A 21,545-nucleotide genomic window follows, 5' to 3' on the forward strand; every position below is an offset into this window, starting at 1 on the left:
TAATTTAATGACTTTGGGATGAAAATTTAGGGCTTTGTTTTATCGCTTGAAACAAGAAGCGTTGAATAAATGTAAACATGAGATAAAACAGTGGTACTATTTTGATGTACGACTCAGTGGGTTCTAACTGCTATTGACATTCCTGTCTATGTATTTACGCTTTAGTGAATTATACTCAAGATATTCGGCGGTGGGTTTAGTTCTGGTATGACTAGATATAGATTTAGCTGACTGAGGTAGTTGCTCAACATGTACCACTGGGCTGGCATTACTTACCCTCTTCCTCGTTTCGTAATCCAACGCTCCAGCGACATAAATGGCCCCAGTCATGTTCTTCACGGCAAATGCTCCTCCTATGTTACCGCTCGTAATCTCGTATCGAATACGCGAGGCTAAATTTCAATTTTCATTATTATGCTAATTATAATCGGCATTTATTATTCATATCATTTTCTCTGGCTGTAATTTCATTCGTTTATTTCAACCTCAGAAATTACCGCAGATATTATTTTAAATAAATAAAATTATTTAATTAATTAATAGTATACAAGTTAGGTAACAAGCAACTCCAAGTTGAGCTTGTAATTGTAATTTGGCTTTATATTAATTAAATTGAACTAATTACAATGTGAGAAATTATTAAAATTCAAGTTTTAAACTAGTTTATCCAGAAGTAAAGTTTTGTATTTATATTATCGGTTCAGAAGTTGTTTCGGTAAAACGCCAGCATTGTTGTTTAGAAATTTAACAAGTTTAAAGTATTCACCAGTTTTAGTAATTATTATTATAAATTATTGAATGTAATGTAGTGAAAATTTTAAATTAAATACTGGAAATTATAAGAGATAGTTTTTTATATAAAATTTAATTGTTTAAAAAAATCAAGTAGCTGCTTAACTTTATTCATAAAAAATATGCTTATTTATTTTTTAATTAATAATTTTTATCTCTTAAAGATGATCAAAAATAGAATAAAAAGATTTTTTTAATTTAAAAAAAAATCGAATGAAGTTAAATAGTTCCAAAAAATTATTTCTACTCTCAATTTTTTTTGATCAAATATTTAGTAATTAAATATTGATAAAAAAAAACGTTTCTAAAATTTGAATTACTAAAAAGTAAACAAAAACTTACACTCGTCGTGATCCTTGGCGGTAACAGTAAGTACCGTGTGTTGAATATCTTCATTTTCATCTACTTCGGCCTCGTAGAGGCTCTTATCAAAGTACGGAGGGTTGTCGTTTTTGTCAGCGATTCCAATTCGAATGAATTTTGTAACTGTAACATTAAAACCAAAACTTGATTAATTTTCTCCAAAATAATGACTGTAAAAAAATGAATAATAATAATTTGAATAATCCCAGAATATATGTTAAAATATTTAAGTACATAATATAAAGGAACTCGTCGGATTTAGTGAAATTTGAAATTTAAACTTTGACGAAAAAGTGGAACAAGAAGAGCTTCGTTAAGCCACACTATACGTATAACTTGCCTTAAGTTTTCGCGATAATTAACGTTCTCGTGAATATGAACGACATAATGCACTGCGATATGAATATAATACTGCTGTTATTATTATAGAGGCGCTATCTATCCGGGGTTCGCATGTAAATTTTGGCAGACATGTTTTCGTTGGCTATATCTCCATTCACAATGATAACAGTAATCGTAATAGTAATAGCGAGTTAATAATTGAGAATATGAAACAGGAATTGAATGTGCGCGATTTGATATTTGATAGAGCTGAGTGGTTCATCCGCGATTGCAATTAATGATCACGAGTAGGTAATTGAGATGCAAGTGTCTTGGGAACAGATTCCAATTCCCGGAGGTCCATACAAATACGCAACAACGTTCAATGTTTGGCCGGATAATAGTCCCTTAGAGCACTGCTGAGGAACGTTCTATTAGATTAGGAATGCGCTAAAACCGATAATTCAAATTACATTTAATGCAATCGCTGAATTCCGTCTTACATGCTATTAATTAAAACGTTAATTTCCCAACAGAAGACTAATTACATAAAAGCTTATTTAATTAGACTGCTCATCTTAATTTATTGCACTCTCAATAGAATATTTCGCTGTTTCAAGTTAGACATCCTTTAATTACAAAAACTTTGAGTGCAAGATACAACGCCAGTTAGTAATTTGATTGTCGGTGATAATTGGATTTTTTAGTGACATAACTCAGAATTATTTTAAATAATATTAGACTAGTATTTTAGACTTTTTGCTAAAAACAAGTTTTGGAATTTTTTATTGCAATAAAAAAAATTAATATATAATAAAAAATTAAGTAAAAGGTCGGTATAAAATATGTAATTTTTTTCTATGATCGTTTTTGGGAACTTACAAATATCAAGAGTTTTCCAAGAGACTTTTATTGCCAATAAAAAATTTATTTTACGACTTTGATCAATAAAAAACGGATGAAATGAAAGAATTTTAGATCAAAATTCAATTAAGGACTCTAAGGTTTGAAGAAAAAAATCTTTTATAGTCAATATGTCTGTCATAAAATTTTTTTAATCTTATAAAATAAATGATTATGTATAAAATTTTATTTTTAATTTAAAGTTAAATCCCCCAACAGTGTGGATTATAATCAAAATGATTGCCGATTAAGGACTTTATTTTGTTGTTTTATTTAAATTATAAAGCGAACGTTAAAATTAACTGATGGAACGGATTAATTTTTTTCCCTTTGTTTTGAGAGAGATCCATGCGAATAGAAGAGAAATAGCCGCGGGATAATCAAACAGACAAGTCAGCAATTTATTTCTCCATACCGAGTGAAAATAAAAATGAATTAATGAATGAAAAAAATAAAAAGAAAAAAAAATAAAAAAGCATTATATTATATAAGTAAAGAAAAAATTACTGCTGAGCTGACGATAGCTCTTCTAAGTACTTTTTTATTTGGTGTTGATGTTGATGGTAATCGCTCGTTATAAAAACTTTTTATTGACATTAACAGCTGGATATATTTAATGCTATACTTTGGCATTATATTATGCTTTTTCTTCGCCCACTTTACCTATTTTATTTTATTTTTTTTTTTTAAAGATATTTTTATACTGTTACTGTTACTGTTACCTCCGAGTATGAAAGATACGGATGTATTAAAAGAACAAAGTGATTGAACATTAATGAGAAAAGTAAAATATTTAACGAATGAATGCCAGTTTAAAAAGAAAATAAAGAAGTTTTAATTTTTTTTTTCAAGTATTTACATTTACATTTGCATTTAATTGTAAAAAGGGCACGGAGCCGGGATGATTCCAAAGTTACAATGAGAGTTTTTATATTAGGACGCAACGATGTCGAATGAGTTGGTATTAATGCTGAATTTGAGAGGTATAAAAGATTTTTTTATTATTTTAAAAAAAGAATTTTTGTTGGTGAAAAATATATATAAAGAGTGACTTTGATAGATAGTTATATTCAGTGAGGAGAAAAATAAAATAAAATGGAGATAAAAAAAAATTTGATGCAATGGCGCGGATGATGTGACAATAGAATTGAAAAGAACGAGAAACGTATACTCTCAAGGGTTTCTATTGTCTTCTAGTGATATTTTTTTATTTTTTGTTTCCTTACCCGAGAAGCAATGCAGAAAATTAAATCGACTCATTCTATTTAGTGGAACAACCGAGTTTTTACTGAGAAATATTACTTTTATGAAAAAAATATGCGTGCTTGAGATGTAATTTTAGATTTTTTGTTCAAGAAATACGCGTTGTATTGCTTAAAATACCGAGCAAAAAAATACCTCTCAGGGGGAGTAATTTAGTAATTTGTTTCGGGTGTTCTTTACGAGGAAAAAAACGCCGTTTATTAACTGCATTCTGACATGAAGAACAGAAGAAGTTGTGATACGAATGATGTTATACACCGAAAACTTCTGAGCTGGAAGTTATTAAACTTAGGATCTGCTTCTTTTTCAAATTATTCATTTTTATTACGATTTTTATTATTCATAACTTCTGAAGTATCAAACATTCGAGCTTGTACTTAATTTTACTTCAAAGATCATACATTTCCCTTTAAATTTCATTTTATCCCCTCTGGGCGGAAATCTTCAATTTTCATTCCGCTGCGCTAAACGAAGTTGCCGCTTTCCATCTCTGTCGAGCAGAAAAATAGTATACACACCTTTGGAATTAAATAAGAAAGCCTCAGATCATATGTTTGTCGACTTCGGCTTCACCTCGGCCAACAATTGCATGTAATCTGAGACATTTCTTACTTTCCTGCCCTAGGTGAGTAATATACTAATCTCATTTTATTACTCTAAACTCAAAAGCTTCTGAGATATAATATATTTTAGACAATAGTATATTACACTACAAAGGCCGAAAGTTGAATTTTCAGCCCCGTGCGTCATTATGCCCGAGGCGAAGCCGAGGGCATAATGACGCGCAGGAACGAGATTTCAACTTTTGGGCCGTGTAGTGTATACGATTTTTCTTCATAGCCGGTCGAAAGTACGTTATTAATTTTATTTTTTTTAACTTTAAATGTTGATAAGTATGTTTTGATGCCTGCCCCGACATTTGCGGCACGAGCGAAGCGAGTGCTGCTGGTCGTGGGGGCAGGCATCAAATACATTCGAAGAGTCAAGTCTGGTCATATTTTTTAATACAGTGAGAAAAAAAAATACTTTTCTGCCCTCAGGCGGAAAGTGGCAACTTTCGGCCCGCTGCGCTAAACGAAATTGCCGCTTTCCGCCTCTGTCGGACAGAAAAATAGTATACAAACCTATGGCAGGAAAATAATAAATATCTCAGATCACATATATGTCGACCTCGGCTTCGCCTCGGGCAACATATATGTGTTCTGAGACATTTCTCATTTTCTTGCCACAGGTGTGTAATATACTATTTATTAAGAAAATTTTCTTGATACAAGAATTCATGTTCTTGAAAATTTTCAAGAATATATATTTTAGCTCAAGAACTAGTTAAATTGATTGAAATAATTTTCACCTAATTTAAATAAAGCTATTTTCTTGTTTATCTATTATTCAAAGATAAATATTGATGCTCTTCTCTTCAGAAATTAATAATTAATAATAATAGAATATTTGATCGTCATCGAATTTCTTGTACCAAGAAAATGTTAATTAAGTAAAAGTATTTTTTTTTCTCAGTGTAATAAATTAATTTCATTTTATCAATGATGTATTTTTCATTTTCATTAATTTAACAAATTATATTAGTTATTATAAAATTTATAAAACAAAACATATCATAAGCTAAAAACTCTTATTGCGTTTTTTTTATCGTTTTCATTTTCAATTGAATGATCACAATTATTAATAATACTTCCATAAAAAACACAGTTTTCAAACTTGATATTAGAGCAATTAAAAATCGTATCTCCACTAAATATACAGTTTTGATAATTCATAATTTGATTATTCAAATTTAAATTTGTAGATAAGCATTTTGACGATGGTTTATTGGTAGGAGTATTGAATTGACTTTAATAGTACTTTGATATTAAATTAACAGACGATAAAACAACATTAATAATTATTTTTAAGGTTGAAGGTAGCAACAGAAATGACAGCGGTTAACAATTTGTTATAGCGACAGAATAAATAATCCCTAGTTGCGAGTGTAATTACGCATGAGAAATTTTTTCCTCCCGCTGTTATAGAGAGCGCGCGTGTACTTCTCACAGGGAGTAAATGTTAAACTTTCATTCCTGCCATTAGGGAGGAAAGTACGTACTTTCGACCGAGGTATAAAGAAATAGTATATTACACACCTAGGGAAGTAAGAAATGTCTCAGATCACATGTAATTGTCGGCCGAGGCGAAGCCGAGGTTGACAAACATGTGATCTGAGGCTTTCTTATTTACTTCCCGTGGAGTGTATACTATTTTTTTGCTCGACGAAGGCAGAAAGCGGCACTTTCTTTTAGCGCAGCGGGCCGAAAGTTGACGCTTTTTGCCCGTCGAGCAAAAAAGTAAATGTTTTACTAAAATCTTTCCTATTCTTCGATATCTTATCATTCAAATTAAAAAAATTCATAACCCAAAAAATTTTAAAGATTAATGATAATTATATACCAATTCAATTTTTTTTTGCATCCCCTACAAGCTTTTGAGGCCAAACAGTTGATTAGTTTATTATTTTTTTTTTTAATTTATAATTTTCTAAATTACATCCCCGCGTTTCCATATTAAGAGATAATAACAAATTTTTATTTTGATAAAATTTTTTTTCATCGATATTGAAAAAAATTCAAATTTTCAATGAGTTTTTTTGACAGTATAAAAAGAAATTATTTTTATTCATGCGAAATTTCTACACAAAAAAACCATTAAAAAAATCCGTGAATGCCAAGCATATGTAAAACCACATGTCTATCTCCAAAATAAATGCCGTGGGAGCGGGAATTAATTGCCAAATTGATCATGACATAACTCATGAGCTAATCTCCGGAAATAGAGTTTGAATCGCGGGTAGGTAGATCGCTAGCTCCCAGTTAATTGTTGAAATGACCCGACGAATACCGAGAATTTCAGTGTGTAGAATAGATAGTACAGGATCGGGTGCAGCTATAATCATACACACAGACACTTCTGCTCCATATACAGATCGTAGCCATCCACACACTAACCTACAAATACTAAACTAAAGATAAAGCTGTATAAAACACGATATAGCCGATTCTAGAGCGTCTTTCCTATATCTCAAGCTATCCACAATCTGAACTACCTCAGTTGCTTATATTATACATAGTATACCTTTTTAGCGGAGCATAGTTTCGGGGTATGTTAAATTTAAGGTTAAGTATATTCTAAACGGAGAAAGCAATCGCGCCCTGCCTCAAGTTTATTGTTTTAGGTTGTTGGTTGCCGGTTGTAGGTTAGAGGGCGCGGCCGAGATACCTATTTCGACGCGTTTTCACCTCATAGACATCCCCCTTCGCTGTTATGTTCATCCTGGAGACACGGCGGTGTCTCGCGCCAACTACATACATACACTATGGTAGTTTAAAAGTTGGACGGAGCAGAGTAACGGCTAAAAGTTCGAGGGAGGGAAAAAGTGGAAGGGGAGCTTGATCGATTTCTTACCCCGTGCCCCAGTAGCGTTATATATATCTATACACATAACCAGTTCCAGAACTTTTAGAATCCCCCCCCCCCTCGATTATTTATCCTCGGTCTTTATCCAACGAACGGTCCGGTTTTCTGTCGCCATTTGAGGCGCGAAAGGAAGAAAACACATTTTCCTTGTTTACGAGTTCCTTTGCTTCTTTTTTTTATTTTATTTTCTCAACTGGGAACTCAAGGAGAAGAAAAGATGGGAGATGCTTTATTTTGTCTTTGTGCTCTTTCACTGAGAGGCACTGCTGATGGAGCTTTCTTCGAGGTGTCTCCAGTCTACCAGAAATGAATAGCGAGAAATGGTCAGTATATTGACCCAAAGGCTCAACTCACCTCTGCACTCAAGTTTGACTTATTTTTCTCGATTTCTATTCCAGTCTAGTGCTCGGCTCACTCTCCGGGAGCTTTACAATCCGAAATGGTGCTTTGCTATCTGAAACGCCGGACAATTTATCGATGCATAAAATTTACGAGGATGAATGATGTAAAGAAAGAATTAGAAGTGTAAGTAGTTGCTGTACAATGCTCCAACTGAAACCTAGACCGGATTATTTATATTTTTATCTCTCTTTAAGTTTCAGAGTGTTATCTTTGTATTTAGAGTAAATTTAAGTTTGCTATAATTTATGTTTGAGCGAAATAATACAACAATGGGATAAAGTAGCAAAGGCGAGGACGGTACGAGCTGAGTAAAAGAGAGTTTTACTACACCGTCTATCGTAAATTTAAGCTGGTAGTATCGGGTGCAAGGGTGCAGACTAAGTTCTAACTTTTATATATAACGCTGGAAAGTTTTATGTTTAAAGAGAAGAGGATATAGAAGAATACAGGGTTGTTTACAGTGTCGCGATATAATGAAAATTATTGGATTAAAGTTACCATCTTACTTTTTTTGTTGGCAAATCGTAAACAAACTACCGAGGATCAAACACTGATTCTTGAGTTAAATTAGCTTGGGTTAGAGATTCAAAGCTCGAGGAATTAAACCGTTCAAAGAGATGGAACATGGAAATTGAGATCGAGAGAATGTTATCTTGGATGCAGTCGAGTGAACTTTGGTAGTTTACGAAGTTTTGGTTTTTGAATAGGGACGGAAAACTTGAGTTTTTGAACGCGTTGCTTTCATGGGATGGAGGAAGAGATTTTAGGATATTTTAATCAAATGAAAACTGTTTAAGAAAATGGGGAGTTTCAAATTGGACATAGATTTTTTTGAAAGTTTTCTTGGGCTTTATTTATAGCTTAAGAGCTTTTGAGTTTAAAGAAGGAATATGAAAAAAAATTAACTTTAAAGTAATTGCAACTGCTGTAATTCCGTAATATAAAAATTGTTTTTTTTTTTTCTATTTTTTTTTAATTATTACTATGAAAATCGAGATTAAAATTTATTTAATAAAAAAAAAAGTACTTGAGTTGAATAATTAAATTTTTTATTAAAACAGTATTTTTTTAGTAAAATAATGAAGTTTTAATGAGAAGGTATTGATAAGGCACTTGAATATTTAAATGAAAGCTGATATAAATTTTTTTTATGGTCTTCAAGCTCGTTAATTAGCGATTTAAATATATTTTATCGTTGTAAAAAAAGTTATCTGATGGGTTATTCAATTGCGAATTAATTCTAAGATATTTTAATTCGGCAGATGAATTATTTATGGGTCTATAAATATATTTATCTAAAACAAAGCTAAATAAACCATAAAAGTTTAATGGGCGAATAAGTTTATTTTTTTTGAATAAGTAAATTTGTTTAGGTCTTAACAAGATTAATTTATAATTTGTAATTGAATATAAATTCACCACCTAGAAAAATAATTTTTCTTTATTTTGTTTTATTTTTCCCTCCATTGTTCCGCCTTATATAAATATTAATATTAATAATATATAAGCTGAAAAATGCGAAAATTTACGATAAGAAGATTACAATAATTTATCGACGCTAAGTTCTTTGTGCGACATAAATTTATCTTCCGCGTCATAAATTATGCTTCGATTTTAGCAATAATTTATTGTATTATCTTCAATATTGTTTTAATATAATTTAGTTCCATAAAATTTTAGATGCAACTGATAAAATTTCAATCTAAAAAATTTTAATGGACGCAAATTATTTACAGAAAAATGAAAGGGATTTAATACTGCAAAGATAATCCAGGTATTCTTTTTTGTTCTTTATCCGCGCAATAATTACAATTTTAATAGTTTTTACAAAAAAAAAAGGTCTTGGCCGATTAATAATTTAAATTCCGAATGTAATACCCTTGGAATTACAGGAACTAAAAGATATAGTCAATACTTGAGCACTTTCCGCTCGGAGGTGGCCTCGAACCCGGTTCTCCCAGGCGAGAGTTTAATTTCACTTTTATCCTACCACACGTCGGTTTAAAAATAATCCCGGTATTCACTTTAATTAAAAATAAACTTACGGATTAATTGTTTTATTTATTCAGTAGTTTTCGGGTTAATCCTCTGGGTCAGATACTATTTAGAGCTTGTAGAATAAAAAAATAAAATCAATAAATTATATTGCATTTAGTACAATAATTAATTCGAGAAATTTATAACGAATGTAATTAATTTAATTAAAATGTCTTTTGTTAACAGTAATTTTCGATTAAAAGTAAACTATAAAAGAACTGTAATTAGTATTAATAATTTCATTATTTCATAATCATAAATATGTTATGGACAAACGATTTTATGAAATCACTGACGTTAAAGTTGACAAAGTTAATTAAATCTGTCGTCGAAACATTTATTTTTGTGGCGGTCATTTAAAATTTGTAACGTGCAATTAAAAATAATATTTATTAATAAATAAATAGATAGAAATTTTTTAATTTAATACTGTCGGAATTTTTTTTTATGCGTATAAACCTCAAAAAAATGAACGATCAAATGCAGGATTTAAATTAATTGTTATTTTTACCTTTGAAATTTTAAAGTAACACGATTTTTATTAAAAAAATGAACCTTTCTTTTACAAAATAAAATTTTTATAGTATTTTACAGTAGTGTAAAATATGTAGATGTAAATTCTCGTTTCTCGGTGAAATAGAATCTCTCGGGGATAAAACCCAACATTGGCACTTTGTTGAGTCGCACAAAATCAATTACTACAGAACGAAGTTTAAATTTTAAAGAATTAGGTCCTTTGAGATGGAAATTATTTTATGATACTGAAAAAAGCGTAATTCTAAAAACTGTCCAAGTTTTTTCTGTAAATAAAATCTTTGAAAAATTTCCATGAGCAAACAGAAAAAAATTACAATTGCAAACAATGGTAATGTTATCGGAAACTATCGTTCTGGCTGGTACAAATATTTACGTATCATTGAAAAATATTAATCGAAAGAAGAATAAAGGTATCTTGTACGTTGTTTATTTATTTGCTAATGGTTTTGCAGTGTTTACACATTTTGTTTGCATTAGAATCAAACTTGACATGTTTGCAGGGAGATTTGTAGATGGAGATATGATAGACTAAATTGGAAGGCATCCAAAATTTACGTAATGAGTTGCTGGAGGTGCCACTGAGTCTGATGGTTATTCTGTTGATTTTGTGTGTGTTGATGGGAAAATCAATCCTCTGGGGAACATACAAATTTGTATCCTCCGGAACATTTGGTAACGTTGTAACAGATATTTTGACAGCTCGATACACGAATACATATTGTAATATCTCGAATGCAACATCAATCTGACAATTTAATTGAAGAATATTGGAAAAGTAAAAGTATAATTAGAATCAGAACTGGGCCCATAACCTGCTGCACCGATAAAAAATTAATTCTATTCGGTAAAATAAAACCTTGGATCAAGAAAGTCATTTTAATATCTTGATAAAAATTTTTATTCACAGAACAATTGAGAATTTTGTTCAATATTTTTCTCTTGAGTCGCGAGAATTTTTTTTATCTAACAAAAAATTTCTTAAGTGAAGAAAAATTGACTAAAAACGAGAATTTTTCTTCTTTCTTCAAAACAAATAAATTCTTCAAAATTTTTTTTTAGGTCAAGAATTTTTTCTTGGAAGTTATTTTTCCAGCAACGTATAATTCTGTGATTTATATAAATTTAACCTCGATTAGATGAAAAAGTAAAACTTTTTTTCCTACCTCACGACATGAACTGACAACTCAACTTAATATCGATCACACTTAAATATTTGTCAGGCTCACTAGTGCATCTATCTGGTAGCATGGATCTCTATCATCAAGCATCCTCCTTTTTTTCCCGTCTAGTCATTGTCAACATTAATCACGCTCAATTCTACGCCCGGGCGATCCCACGAAAAGGCGCTTCCTTTTTTCCGCCTGGGTTCGTTTTTTCTTTGTTTTCCACCTTCACCATTCTACCCTTTATATACTTCCCTTCCCATTTTATCTATCCAGATCCAGTAATCGCTAAATATTCGAGCAAGTTTTGGCTTAGCGGCTGTTTTCTGTTTTCAGTTTTCAGCCCTCGACATCCGACCTTAACAGCGTTTAAACCGTCGACTCTGCATTTGTCCCGGTGCACTGTTTTATTTTTTTTATTTTCAGTGGTTTTGTTTCCTCGCGACTCGCTTTCTGTTTTCGAGGCAGAATCCTGAGTCCTGGCCGCTTCCAGCATTCCTGGATATTTTTATCTTAAAAAATGTTGGGACTGGGGTAGAAAAATACAAAATAAAAAATAATAGTTTTCCGGCGAAAATACAAATACGAAAAGAAATCTAAAAAAAAAAAAAAAAAAAAACAAAAGGAGAAAATATCTGGTATGCGGTGAATGATACGTGACTTTTGTGTAGTTATATATGATACGTAGACACAGATATTCGTATTTGGTATCAGAAAGTAAATCGAGCGCTCGAATGGTCGTTTTCAATTCGCCCAACGACACTTGAATTCATGCCAAGACATATAGTGTACGGATGAAAGAAAAAGACAAAATAGAAGCTTATGAGTAAGCTCGTATTATGTTATATTCCAAAAAAATACAAAAGTTATGTATGCGCAGTCTATTATTTTTTTAGCTCGCGTTTCATATTTAACACTCATCAAAAAAGCTCTACTTTATTTCTTTATTTTTATTTTTATTTAGATAAAGACATTTTTTATTTTTGTTTCTTAAATCCTAAAAGCGCTCTTATGATATTCATACCGTAATTTTACCGACAAAAAACCTCCTTTTTTAATTAAAAATTTTAATTGCACACAGAAAAAAAAATTAACTTGATTCAAGAATAATTTTCTTTAACTAAGAAAATTCATAAGAAAAAAGTCGATTTTATTGTTTCAATAATTTTTTTTCTAGGATTTTGAATTTCGATTAAAATGTGAAGATTTTTCAATTTCCAAAAGTTATAATTTTTTTTTCTGTGCATAAATCTTCTCTGTAAATTTAAATGATCGATCTAGTATATTTTTTTTTGGCCAATGGACTTTTGTTCATTTATTGATATTAATATTTATTCGTCCTCAAAGTGAATGATGTATAATTTTGAATTGGAATGGGATTGAAAAAAATTCTGACGGGCGAATTGATGTCGAGTTCCATTGAGTGACGTTACGAAAATGAGAGAGTGAAAATCCACACCGCACTACTAACAGACATCAAACACTTGATGACGTATGACAGAATTCAAAAAACCAAAGAGGAAATACCAGAGCTTAAACATTTTTTTATTTTTATATTTTTTATGTTGGGTGTTAAATTACAAACAATTGTTTTGTCAGGCGTGGGAATTTGCAGAATTGTGGGGCTTGTTTGTTTCCAAAATATTATACGACACGCGAAAATAAAATAGTAAAGTAGTTGGAAGACTATCGGGTGGAAAAATTTCATTATTTTCGAGTTAACGAAACTTTTGACCAAACGAGTTTTTATTTATGTTAGTATTAGTACTGAATAGGTAAAAAAAGCTTTTTGTGCTTGATGAAAAAAGCCGTGAGAACCAGGAAATAGAATGCGCGAACAGTTTCTGTTGAATTTAATTCAATGAAATATTTAAGCTATGTTTAACTCAATAAAAGTTAACTCAGAGCTTAATTTAACATTATTCAACACTGTAACCTCGCTATTCAATCTTGCTTTCGTAAATTTACAAAGCTATTTTTTTAATAATGAAAAGTGCAATTTAATTTCATTTAGATTTTTAATTTACGAAGTTTAATTAATTTCTTGTTAATTAGATTCTTTTATTCTGTAAATTAGAAACAAAGTGAGCTATCTGAGATTAAAAAGAAATTTTTTACTTTTATTATAAATTAATAATTAAATTATTTTTTTTTGCCATAAATTAAAAATAAAATTGAGAAGAAAATTTTTCTATAATTCTTAATTAATATTGATAAATTTAAAATTTTTCAATTAAATTATTTCTTCTCTTAAAAAATTAAAACATTGAAAGTTAGAAGAAAAAAAAATTTTATCTTCTTTCTCGTCTTTCCTCAACTGCAATTGTATTTGGTAGAGTGTCACGTCATATCAAGCTTTCGTGATTTTTATAGCTGACAAACGATGTCTCCCGAGGGTGTGTATCGAAAGAAAAATCTCCTTTTTCACGCTCCAGTTGGCTTGTATCATCAATGTTTTGTATTTATTCAACTCTCAAATTATTTATAAAGTGTCTGAAAATGGCTTTTATTTGAAAGCGAGCAAACATACGTTCAATTGACAAATAGAGTACGGCAGTCATTACAGAAAATTAAATTCTTCAATATAACATTTGGGAGTAATTTATAAAAATTTTAGAACATGTATGATGAAAGAAAAAATAAAAAAATAAATTGACGAAACCTCAGAAAATAAAACGGAACAAATTTTATTTTAATTTACAATGAATTGTTGTTGATAAATTAACTGGCGGCAATATGGTGACGATAAACTTGATACACGAATTAAACGAAACACGGTACGGTATATAATAGTAGAGTAGAGTAGGAACAGAAGACGAAGACTGAACAACATTGAGTTTAATTAGTATTACCACCAGGCACATTGTCCCGGATAATTCATCTCGAGACAACAGAGAATTAAATGAAAGTACAGCGCAGTACACTGCACTAACACTGAAATGGAATGAAATAAAACTCGTAAGTTTATTTAAGCTTCTTAAAAAATGTCTTGTAATATCTAAGACGGGAGCGTATTAATTAATTTATTTTTCTCCCGCTCAGTCATATCTTTGAATATTAAATCACCAACTTAAATTCATTTTAATTTTATTCAATAACTCTTTTCGTGTAATTGGCTTACGTACGCTCAGAACATTTATTTACGGGAAAAGAGTTGTGTATATTTATAAATTGCGAGAGTTTAAATAAAAATATGTGATAAACTTTTTCTCGAACTTTTGAGTTTTTACTTAGGAAACTTTTTTACTTCGCGAACTTTATAAAAATGTTAAATATTTATCGGAATTATTAATCCTTGGGTGAATTACTGGAGAATATAGTCAAGAAAATAGTGTAAAAATTATAGACTGATTTCATCGTGAAATTTTGGTCACCGACTTTTTTTATTTCTTTCATTTTGTCACTATAAAATTAAAGGTAAAAGTTTATTCAATCAAAAAAAAAAAAAATTATTCGCGTTTAATAATTAAATTTTTCATTAAAACAATTTTTTTTTAGTAGAATAATAAAGTTTTAATGAGAAGGACACTCGAATATTTAAACGAAAGCTCATATAAATTTTTTGAAAAGACACTTTTGAGAAAAAAGCTTTTAAAGCTGTTTGGCTTTAGCCTGAAACGGCTATATAAATATAAATATAACTTTTAAAATACTTATACGATTGATATTAAATTTTCTGTATGTATACTGAAATATATCTACATAACAATCATAAAATAAAAAAATTTTAATTCCAAAAAAAACAATAGGGGTTTAATGAAACAAAAAAATCCTTTGAAGATTCCACGGGCGTCCAATTCTTTTATCGAATGCATTTACCAGTTATTACTACCATTCTCATTACCCAGTAAACATGTTTGTTCTTTGTATTGGTGTTTCATTTCCAGGTGGTACGTCAATAGAGTAGAAATTGTTTGATCAAGCACAAGATCCAACTAGCTTTAATACTTTATTCTTTGGTGAACTCTCAGCAAACCGTTGTGTATACCAGAGGGTGTGGGACTTCAAATATTAAAGTTAAAGGAGTGTAGAGCGTCGAGTAGAGTAAAAAGTAGCGAGTGTTGCTTTATTTGCCAACCGAAAAACTCAACTCTTTTAAAATATCAACAACAAATTTAAGTGTTTATTTATTTTAACTGATTGTTTTTACCAAAACAGCAATTAGTTTTTTCCCTAGAGTGAATTAATAGCATTCTACGAATCCCGGGATAAAAGGTACTTTGCTAATAACGCAATTATAACATAATCTCTACACACGTAAAAATCGGATTATTCGTTACAGAAAAGCCGAAAAAAAACTTACTTCAATAGCCAGCTGTATCTTTTTCTCAGATTAATCTTATTATTATTTTTAATCTTTGAGACTGGCCATTTTACTACATTTATCATTTTCACTTTTAATTATCGGTGGTTGCTTGAAAAAAAGGCTTCGCTGTGGTAAGACTAAAAAATTAGTGATTTTTTATTATCAGCCAAAAATTAATGAATAAATTTGAATAATTTAAACAATCTGAGTAATTTTGTGGGGAATTTATCTTAAAAACGTCGAAACAATAATTCACCTCTCTTTAGCGAAACATAAAAATGATAATACACAGACATTACATTTGAATAAATCAGTCATAATGAGCGCGATACGTGCCCTGTTAAACAATAAAAATAATCTTAATTGGCAGAGTTTTAACGATTAGAGAGAAGACTGAGAGGATCCTGTAATTAGTAGGAGGACAGTAAGGAATATTCATGAGGCACATGTTGCTGGTGTTATTTTTACTTCCACTCTATACGGTATATGTATATATAATTTTTCTTGTCTATTTTCTGCACTAAAGTATACGCTCCCATTCGCATGACCGACTTGCAATCGCTCTGTTAATACACAAGAGGGAAAAAAAATTTTTTTAGTAAATCGCTAGTCGCACTCATGAAATGAAAATGTTAATTAAGACCTAGTGCTAGTTATAATAGTTAAATTTAGTTACTATTTAGAAAAATTCAAGTATAAGAATCCAATAAAATTCAAAATTGAAGGTTCAATTTTAGTTTGATCTAGAGAAAGATTTTTACTATTTTTAAAGCACGTTATTAGCTTTAGTGAAAATAATAAAAAGTCTGATAGAATGGCCCGGGACAATTTTGCAGATACTGAAAGTGCAATAAGTCCACTTACGAATTTGATAGGATGAAATCCTCGTTACTGAGCAGGATGAGAGGGAATATATATGTCCCTAGATATGAGTGTGAAGAAAATTGGATTATAAGCTTGAGTGCTTTTCTGAAGAGATAGAAGTCAAGATAGATAAATATATAAGATATGGATAAAAATCCCTGTAAAAATATAAATTTCGATTGCTCTTTGAAACACGCAATTGTTGGAAAAATATCTTGAAAAACATGTTATGAGGTGTAGTAGAAAAATAAGTATAACTTTGATGACTGATGAGGTGAAATATTTTTTTAAAGCCAATTGGTTTCACAATTTACGATAAAATATTGGAAATTTTTGAATCAGTCAAACTTTAAAAATTCACAGCTTTTGACCTAATTGGAATTAGGAAACCATTCAGGGTTTAATTGAAAAAAGAGACTTGAAGCTACAATTTTCACCTGAAAAATTTTTTCCTAAAATCGTTAGGGACAGAGATATTCAATTTTGAATATTTCAGAATGATAAAAGTAGTAGTTAGTAGTAATTTCGCAGTCGTATTTCTCTAAAACGAAAGAAATGCACAAACAAGCGTACAATTTCGATAATTAGCTGACACTTTGCAAAATGAATGAGATTTTAATTGGACAACCATTTGTAGACTCGGCCAATTGATTTACGTGAAAAAATAACTAGCAATTGGGATGGGTGTCGTTTGATAATAAATTTGTAATCAATGGAGAGGAACTAAACAAAATTTAACAGTCAAGCGCACAAAATGACGGGCAATTGATATTTTATACATTCAATACATATTTTCCTTTTATCTGATCCTCTGACAAACATTCCATTTCATCAAAAGCCTCGAGCAATGTATCTACATTCCATTGTGCTGGCTTTTGTGAGCTGGCATTTTTCACTCAATGTTTTGTAAATTTTGTTCATATTTACTTCACACCCTACACTGTATTTATTTTCATTTCAAACGGGTTGAAATAACATATAACATTGTTTGATGTCCATACGTCGCTTCATTTATATTCTAAATCCATATATAAAATCCTCTTCATCAAAAATATTATCCAACAGCTCAATGAAATCCAATTAAAAAAACATCCGGATCCTCTATTTTGAACTCTTTGTTACTATTTTTTCCTTTGAAAATTAATAATTTTTTTTAATTCAGTCATATTTAAATTATAAAATTAAGTTATAATTTGTCGAATAGTTCCGCGGTTTGAAAAATTCATGACCAACTTGCGGAACAATGGTTAAACTTTTGATTTATCTCGGATCCATTTTACAGTTGATAACATATGAAGTTTAGTTGGTATGGTCTATTGGGCTGTTGAAAATAGTAGGACGTGACTTTAGTACTTGTCATAACTGTAAGGACCTACAATATTATTTGATATCGCTTAATGCCATGCGCATATAAAGTATTTCATTACTATATATGATGGCTCAGAGGCTGTCTGCTGGTAGAACCAGACTTTCAAAATAGAATCGGAATTGTTCCTCCTGTAGTATTTCCACCATATCTTTTATGTTACACATATATGTCGATCCATACTCAATATATTCGACGTTTTCTACGCTACTTCCGATTGAGCATTCAATTTCTTTCCTCGAGATTCACACGCATACTATCAAAATAACTTTTTTATCTTTTGTCGCCTCCACCTTTTCCTATACATAATCTTTTATTTTTTCTTTCGCTCTATTGAATCATTTTCGATATCTTTCTCTGTACTACCTTCGATGATGAATAGTTTTACTCGCGAGGAAATTTATATCATTCAATTAATCGTCCGCTCAAAAGTTTCTTTTCACAAAAGTTCTTGGGTACAAACTTTAAAATTAGACCAAAAAATAGTTTTGTTGTAATTAGATTATAGTTTCAAGTATGACAATCAAAACTATCCTAGTTACAGTTTGTGAACAAAAATTTTGTCGAAAAGTTATAATTTAGTCAGAGTTTATGAGTTTGATGTTTTTAGTTTTGTAGGTAGTAAATTGCAGGGCTTTTAAGAATTTGAATAAATTATGAATTACTCTTTTGATATCATTTATAAATTATCATTTTATGGATGCTTTTTAAAATTTATACATTTTCAATTGGATTAGAATTTGATCATTTAAAGTTTTATTTTTTATAAGAATTTTTACCGAGAGGTGAAAATTTTTTTTAGATTAAAAAATAGCCTCAGATTGAAGAAAAAAAACACACTTTTTATTACAGACAAGTAGAATTAAAATAAACTTGAGTTAATTCTACGGGTCAGAAGAATTAATTTGATAATTTAGTATTTTTTCCACGGTTAATTTTTTTTTAAATACACATTTTATTTTCGCCATGTAAAATGATTAATTATACATTTGTGATGTTTAATTCCCAAGTAATTAAATATTCATCATATATTTTCAAGGATTAAAGATCAAATATTAAATTATAATCGAGTATTACTTCATATTCGTGAAATTTCGTAAATATTATCATTAAATCATCTAATCACACATTTGCCTTATTATTCATCATATTCTATTAAATATTATTTCAGTAAAAAAAAATTCTCGGTTTTCTACTTACAATATTTAATCAAATTAAAAATAAAATTGAGTAATTTACTTGGAAGTTTAGTAAATTAAAAATTAATTTTAGTATCTTATAAAAAATTATTAGATATTTTTCTCCGTGCAAATAACTTAAATTCTATTTTAAAATAATAAAAAAAATTCCAAATCCATCTCTGATCCATGGACTTTAATAATTGTTGATGTTTATCATAAATCCCAAACTTTTCATAAATTTCAATAATATACTTAAATAAAATTCCAAAAACTTCAACCAAAAATTTAAAATTCCAACATTTGAAACTTGTCATAAAAAATGCATTTCTCGAAAATTTACCTAAATATCAGTTTTGAAAGTAACTTTACTCTGATAATCGGTTATTTCAATAATTTCAAAGCTTGCAGTTTCAAAACAATGCATATGTAGCGATAAATCCTCTATGCTCGGGAGATTACTACCAAAAAACACATCAACATTCAGCAATAAAAATCCACAGTAATTATTCGTGAAAATAATTTTAATTCGAATATAAAATGCAATCTTCAACAATAAGGGTATTAAACCGATTTTTACAGCCCGCGCGCATTCTTCTGTATACATATTAAAAAATGTAGATTTAACAAATAAAGGAAAGGTAATCTCACATATTACAGCCATCAAATCTTTTTTTACTACCCCGCTACGCGTTTTATTTTTTGTTTTTTATGATGTATCTAAAAATTTAATACTCTTATGTGTTTTATTTTTATTTTCATGCATACACACCCACATCAGCATTCATGTGTCCCTTTTTTTGCTTATGCAATACAGAGATATAGAGATGTACACAGATACACAGTGAAGAATAATTGCAGGAGGAATTTATAACGAGGAAGGCTTTAACAGGATTTGGTTGTAGAAAAGAGGTGGAGATTGCTGAATTACACTGACAATGGGTTTTGAGTGAAATTAAATTCGATGAAGGAAACGCTATCCTCTATTGCTCTTGATATGGCTTCAAGCTATCAAATTCCCACGTTATATACCCATCTCGACTTAATTTAAGAGGAAAATACTAATAGAAATAAAATTGAATACACTTGTTAATTTATATTCAAGAACTTTGAATAAATATTTAAATTCCCGCTTTGACGCCACTCAAAATAACTCTCTTTTCATTTTCGCTTCATTATTTTACTGAGTACGAAAGTTTATGGGTCATTTTTTCAATCGAATCAATATTTACTGAAAAATTACAGTAATAAAAAAAAATAATTATTTCGTTTTATGTCAAATAGAAAAATTCTTGAATTAAGTGAAAATTTGTTTGAATTAAGAAAAAATTTCTAGCTTGAAATATTAAAAAAAAAAAAAAAGTAAAATTGTAAAAAATAAAAAAAACACAAATCGTGAGCTCTGGTGTTTTCATACCAAAATAATCGAGCAATTAAAACAGCAATTCAGGTGTAAAAGAATTAATTATGCAGGATTGTACGATTTTAATCCAATTGGAAGTAAATAGAGAGCTAGAATAGCTGGATATTTACATGAACAAGTGATTTAATTGAGAATAAATGTACCGATCAAACATTTACCAGAATAATACATTAAAGGTATGAGCTTCGCAGCTCGCTGGATGAGACAATGTTGGGAGTTATCGGAAAAGGAAAACGCATTCAAGCATATCGTCATAGTTAGTGTATGTAGTTCGGCATAGCGCAGTATAGTATAGAACAATATATGTTGCAAGGGCAGATTGCATTAGACGTAGTGCCGGATATTGGTCGATAATGCTATCAGCAAATTGCTTGGATGCGTCGTCAGCATCAGCAACCGACTAAATTATTTATTTAGTGAAAAGAACTCGAATTTGTTCGGTAAACTCCATACCTACCGGGAGTTTGTTTTATTTCCTATATTTTATTTTTTATTATTGTTATTATTACGGTAACAATCCCACGAGCTTTTCAATTTGTAAAGTACTGAAAACTGCAGAGTACATGACTGAGAATTTATTGAAAAAAGTTCTCTGCAGTAGAGGTATGCCTTTTTATTTCTTTTGTTTCCAGAAGTTGTTTAGTCTAGTTACAAGTTCAACTTGTGTTATATATTTTATATTTTATACTTTATGTATTTCATATAAATTTAGTGATTGCTTTTCTTGAACCGAGTTCATTGAGAGTGAATATCCGTGACAAAATTTTCTGATCTATATGCGTACATATAGACTTTTGATATGACAATAGATGTCCTGACATAAAAGTTGGCCATATATTGTCAACGACCATATCATACTGAATGGAAACACCAGTTCTCGTCCGATCACTGAAGTTAAGCAGCATTGAGCGTGGTTAGTACTTGGATGGGTGACCGCTTAGGAACACCACGTGTTGGGAGATCGGCTTGAGCTTCTCAAGCGAGTGGTACACTTATATAAGAAGTCTTGAGTGCTGTGTTGTGCAGATATAGAAGGTAAGAATATTACTTTCTATATTAAATCTGTCCTCGCAGTAGATCTTTTTGAGCCAGACCGACCTGAGGTACTTAGGTTGGCGAATACCCCCGTTGTACGGCTGGGCATTGCCGTGTAAAAAATTAT

The 21,545-nt window shown here is 30.2% G+C and overlaps 1 protein-coding gene and 1 pseudogene across 7 annotated transcripts in view; one reads left to right on the forward strand and one right to left on the reverse strand.

Moving 5' to 3' along the window:
• LOC123273180 (neural-cadherin) overlaps positions 1 to 21,545 on the reverse strand; it is a 118,457-nt gene that overhangs the window by 17,604 nt on the left and 79,308 nt on the right. For all 7 annotated transcript variants that reach the window (XM_044740460.1, XM_044740458.1, XM_044740456.1 and 4 more), the window contains 2 exons: positions 1,135 to 1,278; positions 277 to 392 (listed from right to left, as the gene is read on the reverse strand). In XM_044740460.1, coding sequence (XP_044596395.1) covers positions 277 to 392; positions 1,135 to 1,278 — 260 coding nt within the window. The remainder of the gene's footprint in view (positions 1 to 276; positions 393 to 1,134; positions 1,279 to 21,545) is intronic.
• On the forward strand, positions 21,223 to 21,346 carry LOC123273481 (annotated as a pseudogene).

The sequence above is a fragment of the Cotesia glomerata genome, linkage group LG10 (genome assembly GCF_020080835.1).
Source record: "Cotesia glomerata isolate CgM1 linkage group LG10, MPM_Cglom_v2.3, whole genome shotgun sequence".
In the NCBI taxonomy this organism is placed as follows: Eukaryota; Metazoa; Arthropoda; class Insecta; order Hymenoptera; family Braconidae; genus Cotesia; species Cotesia glomerata.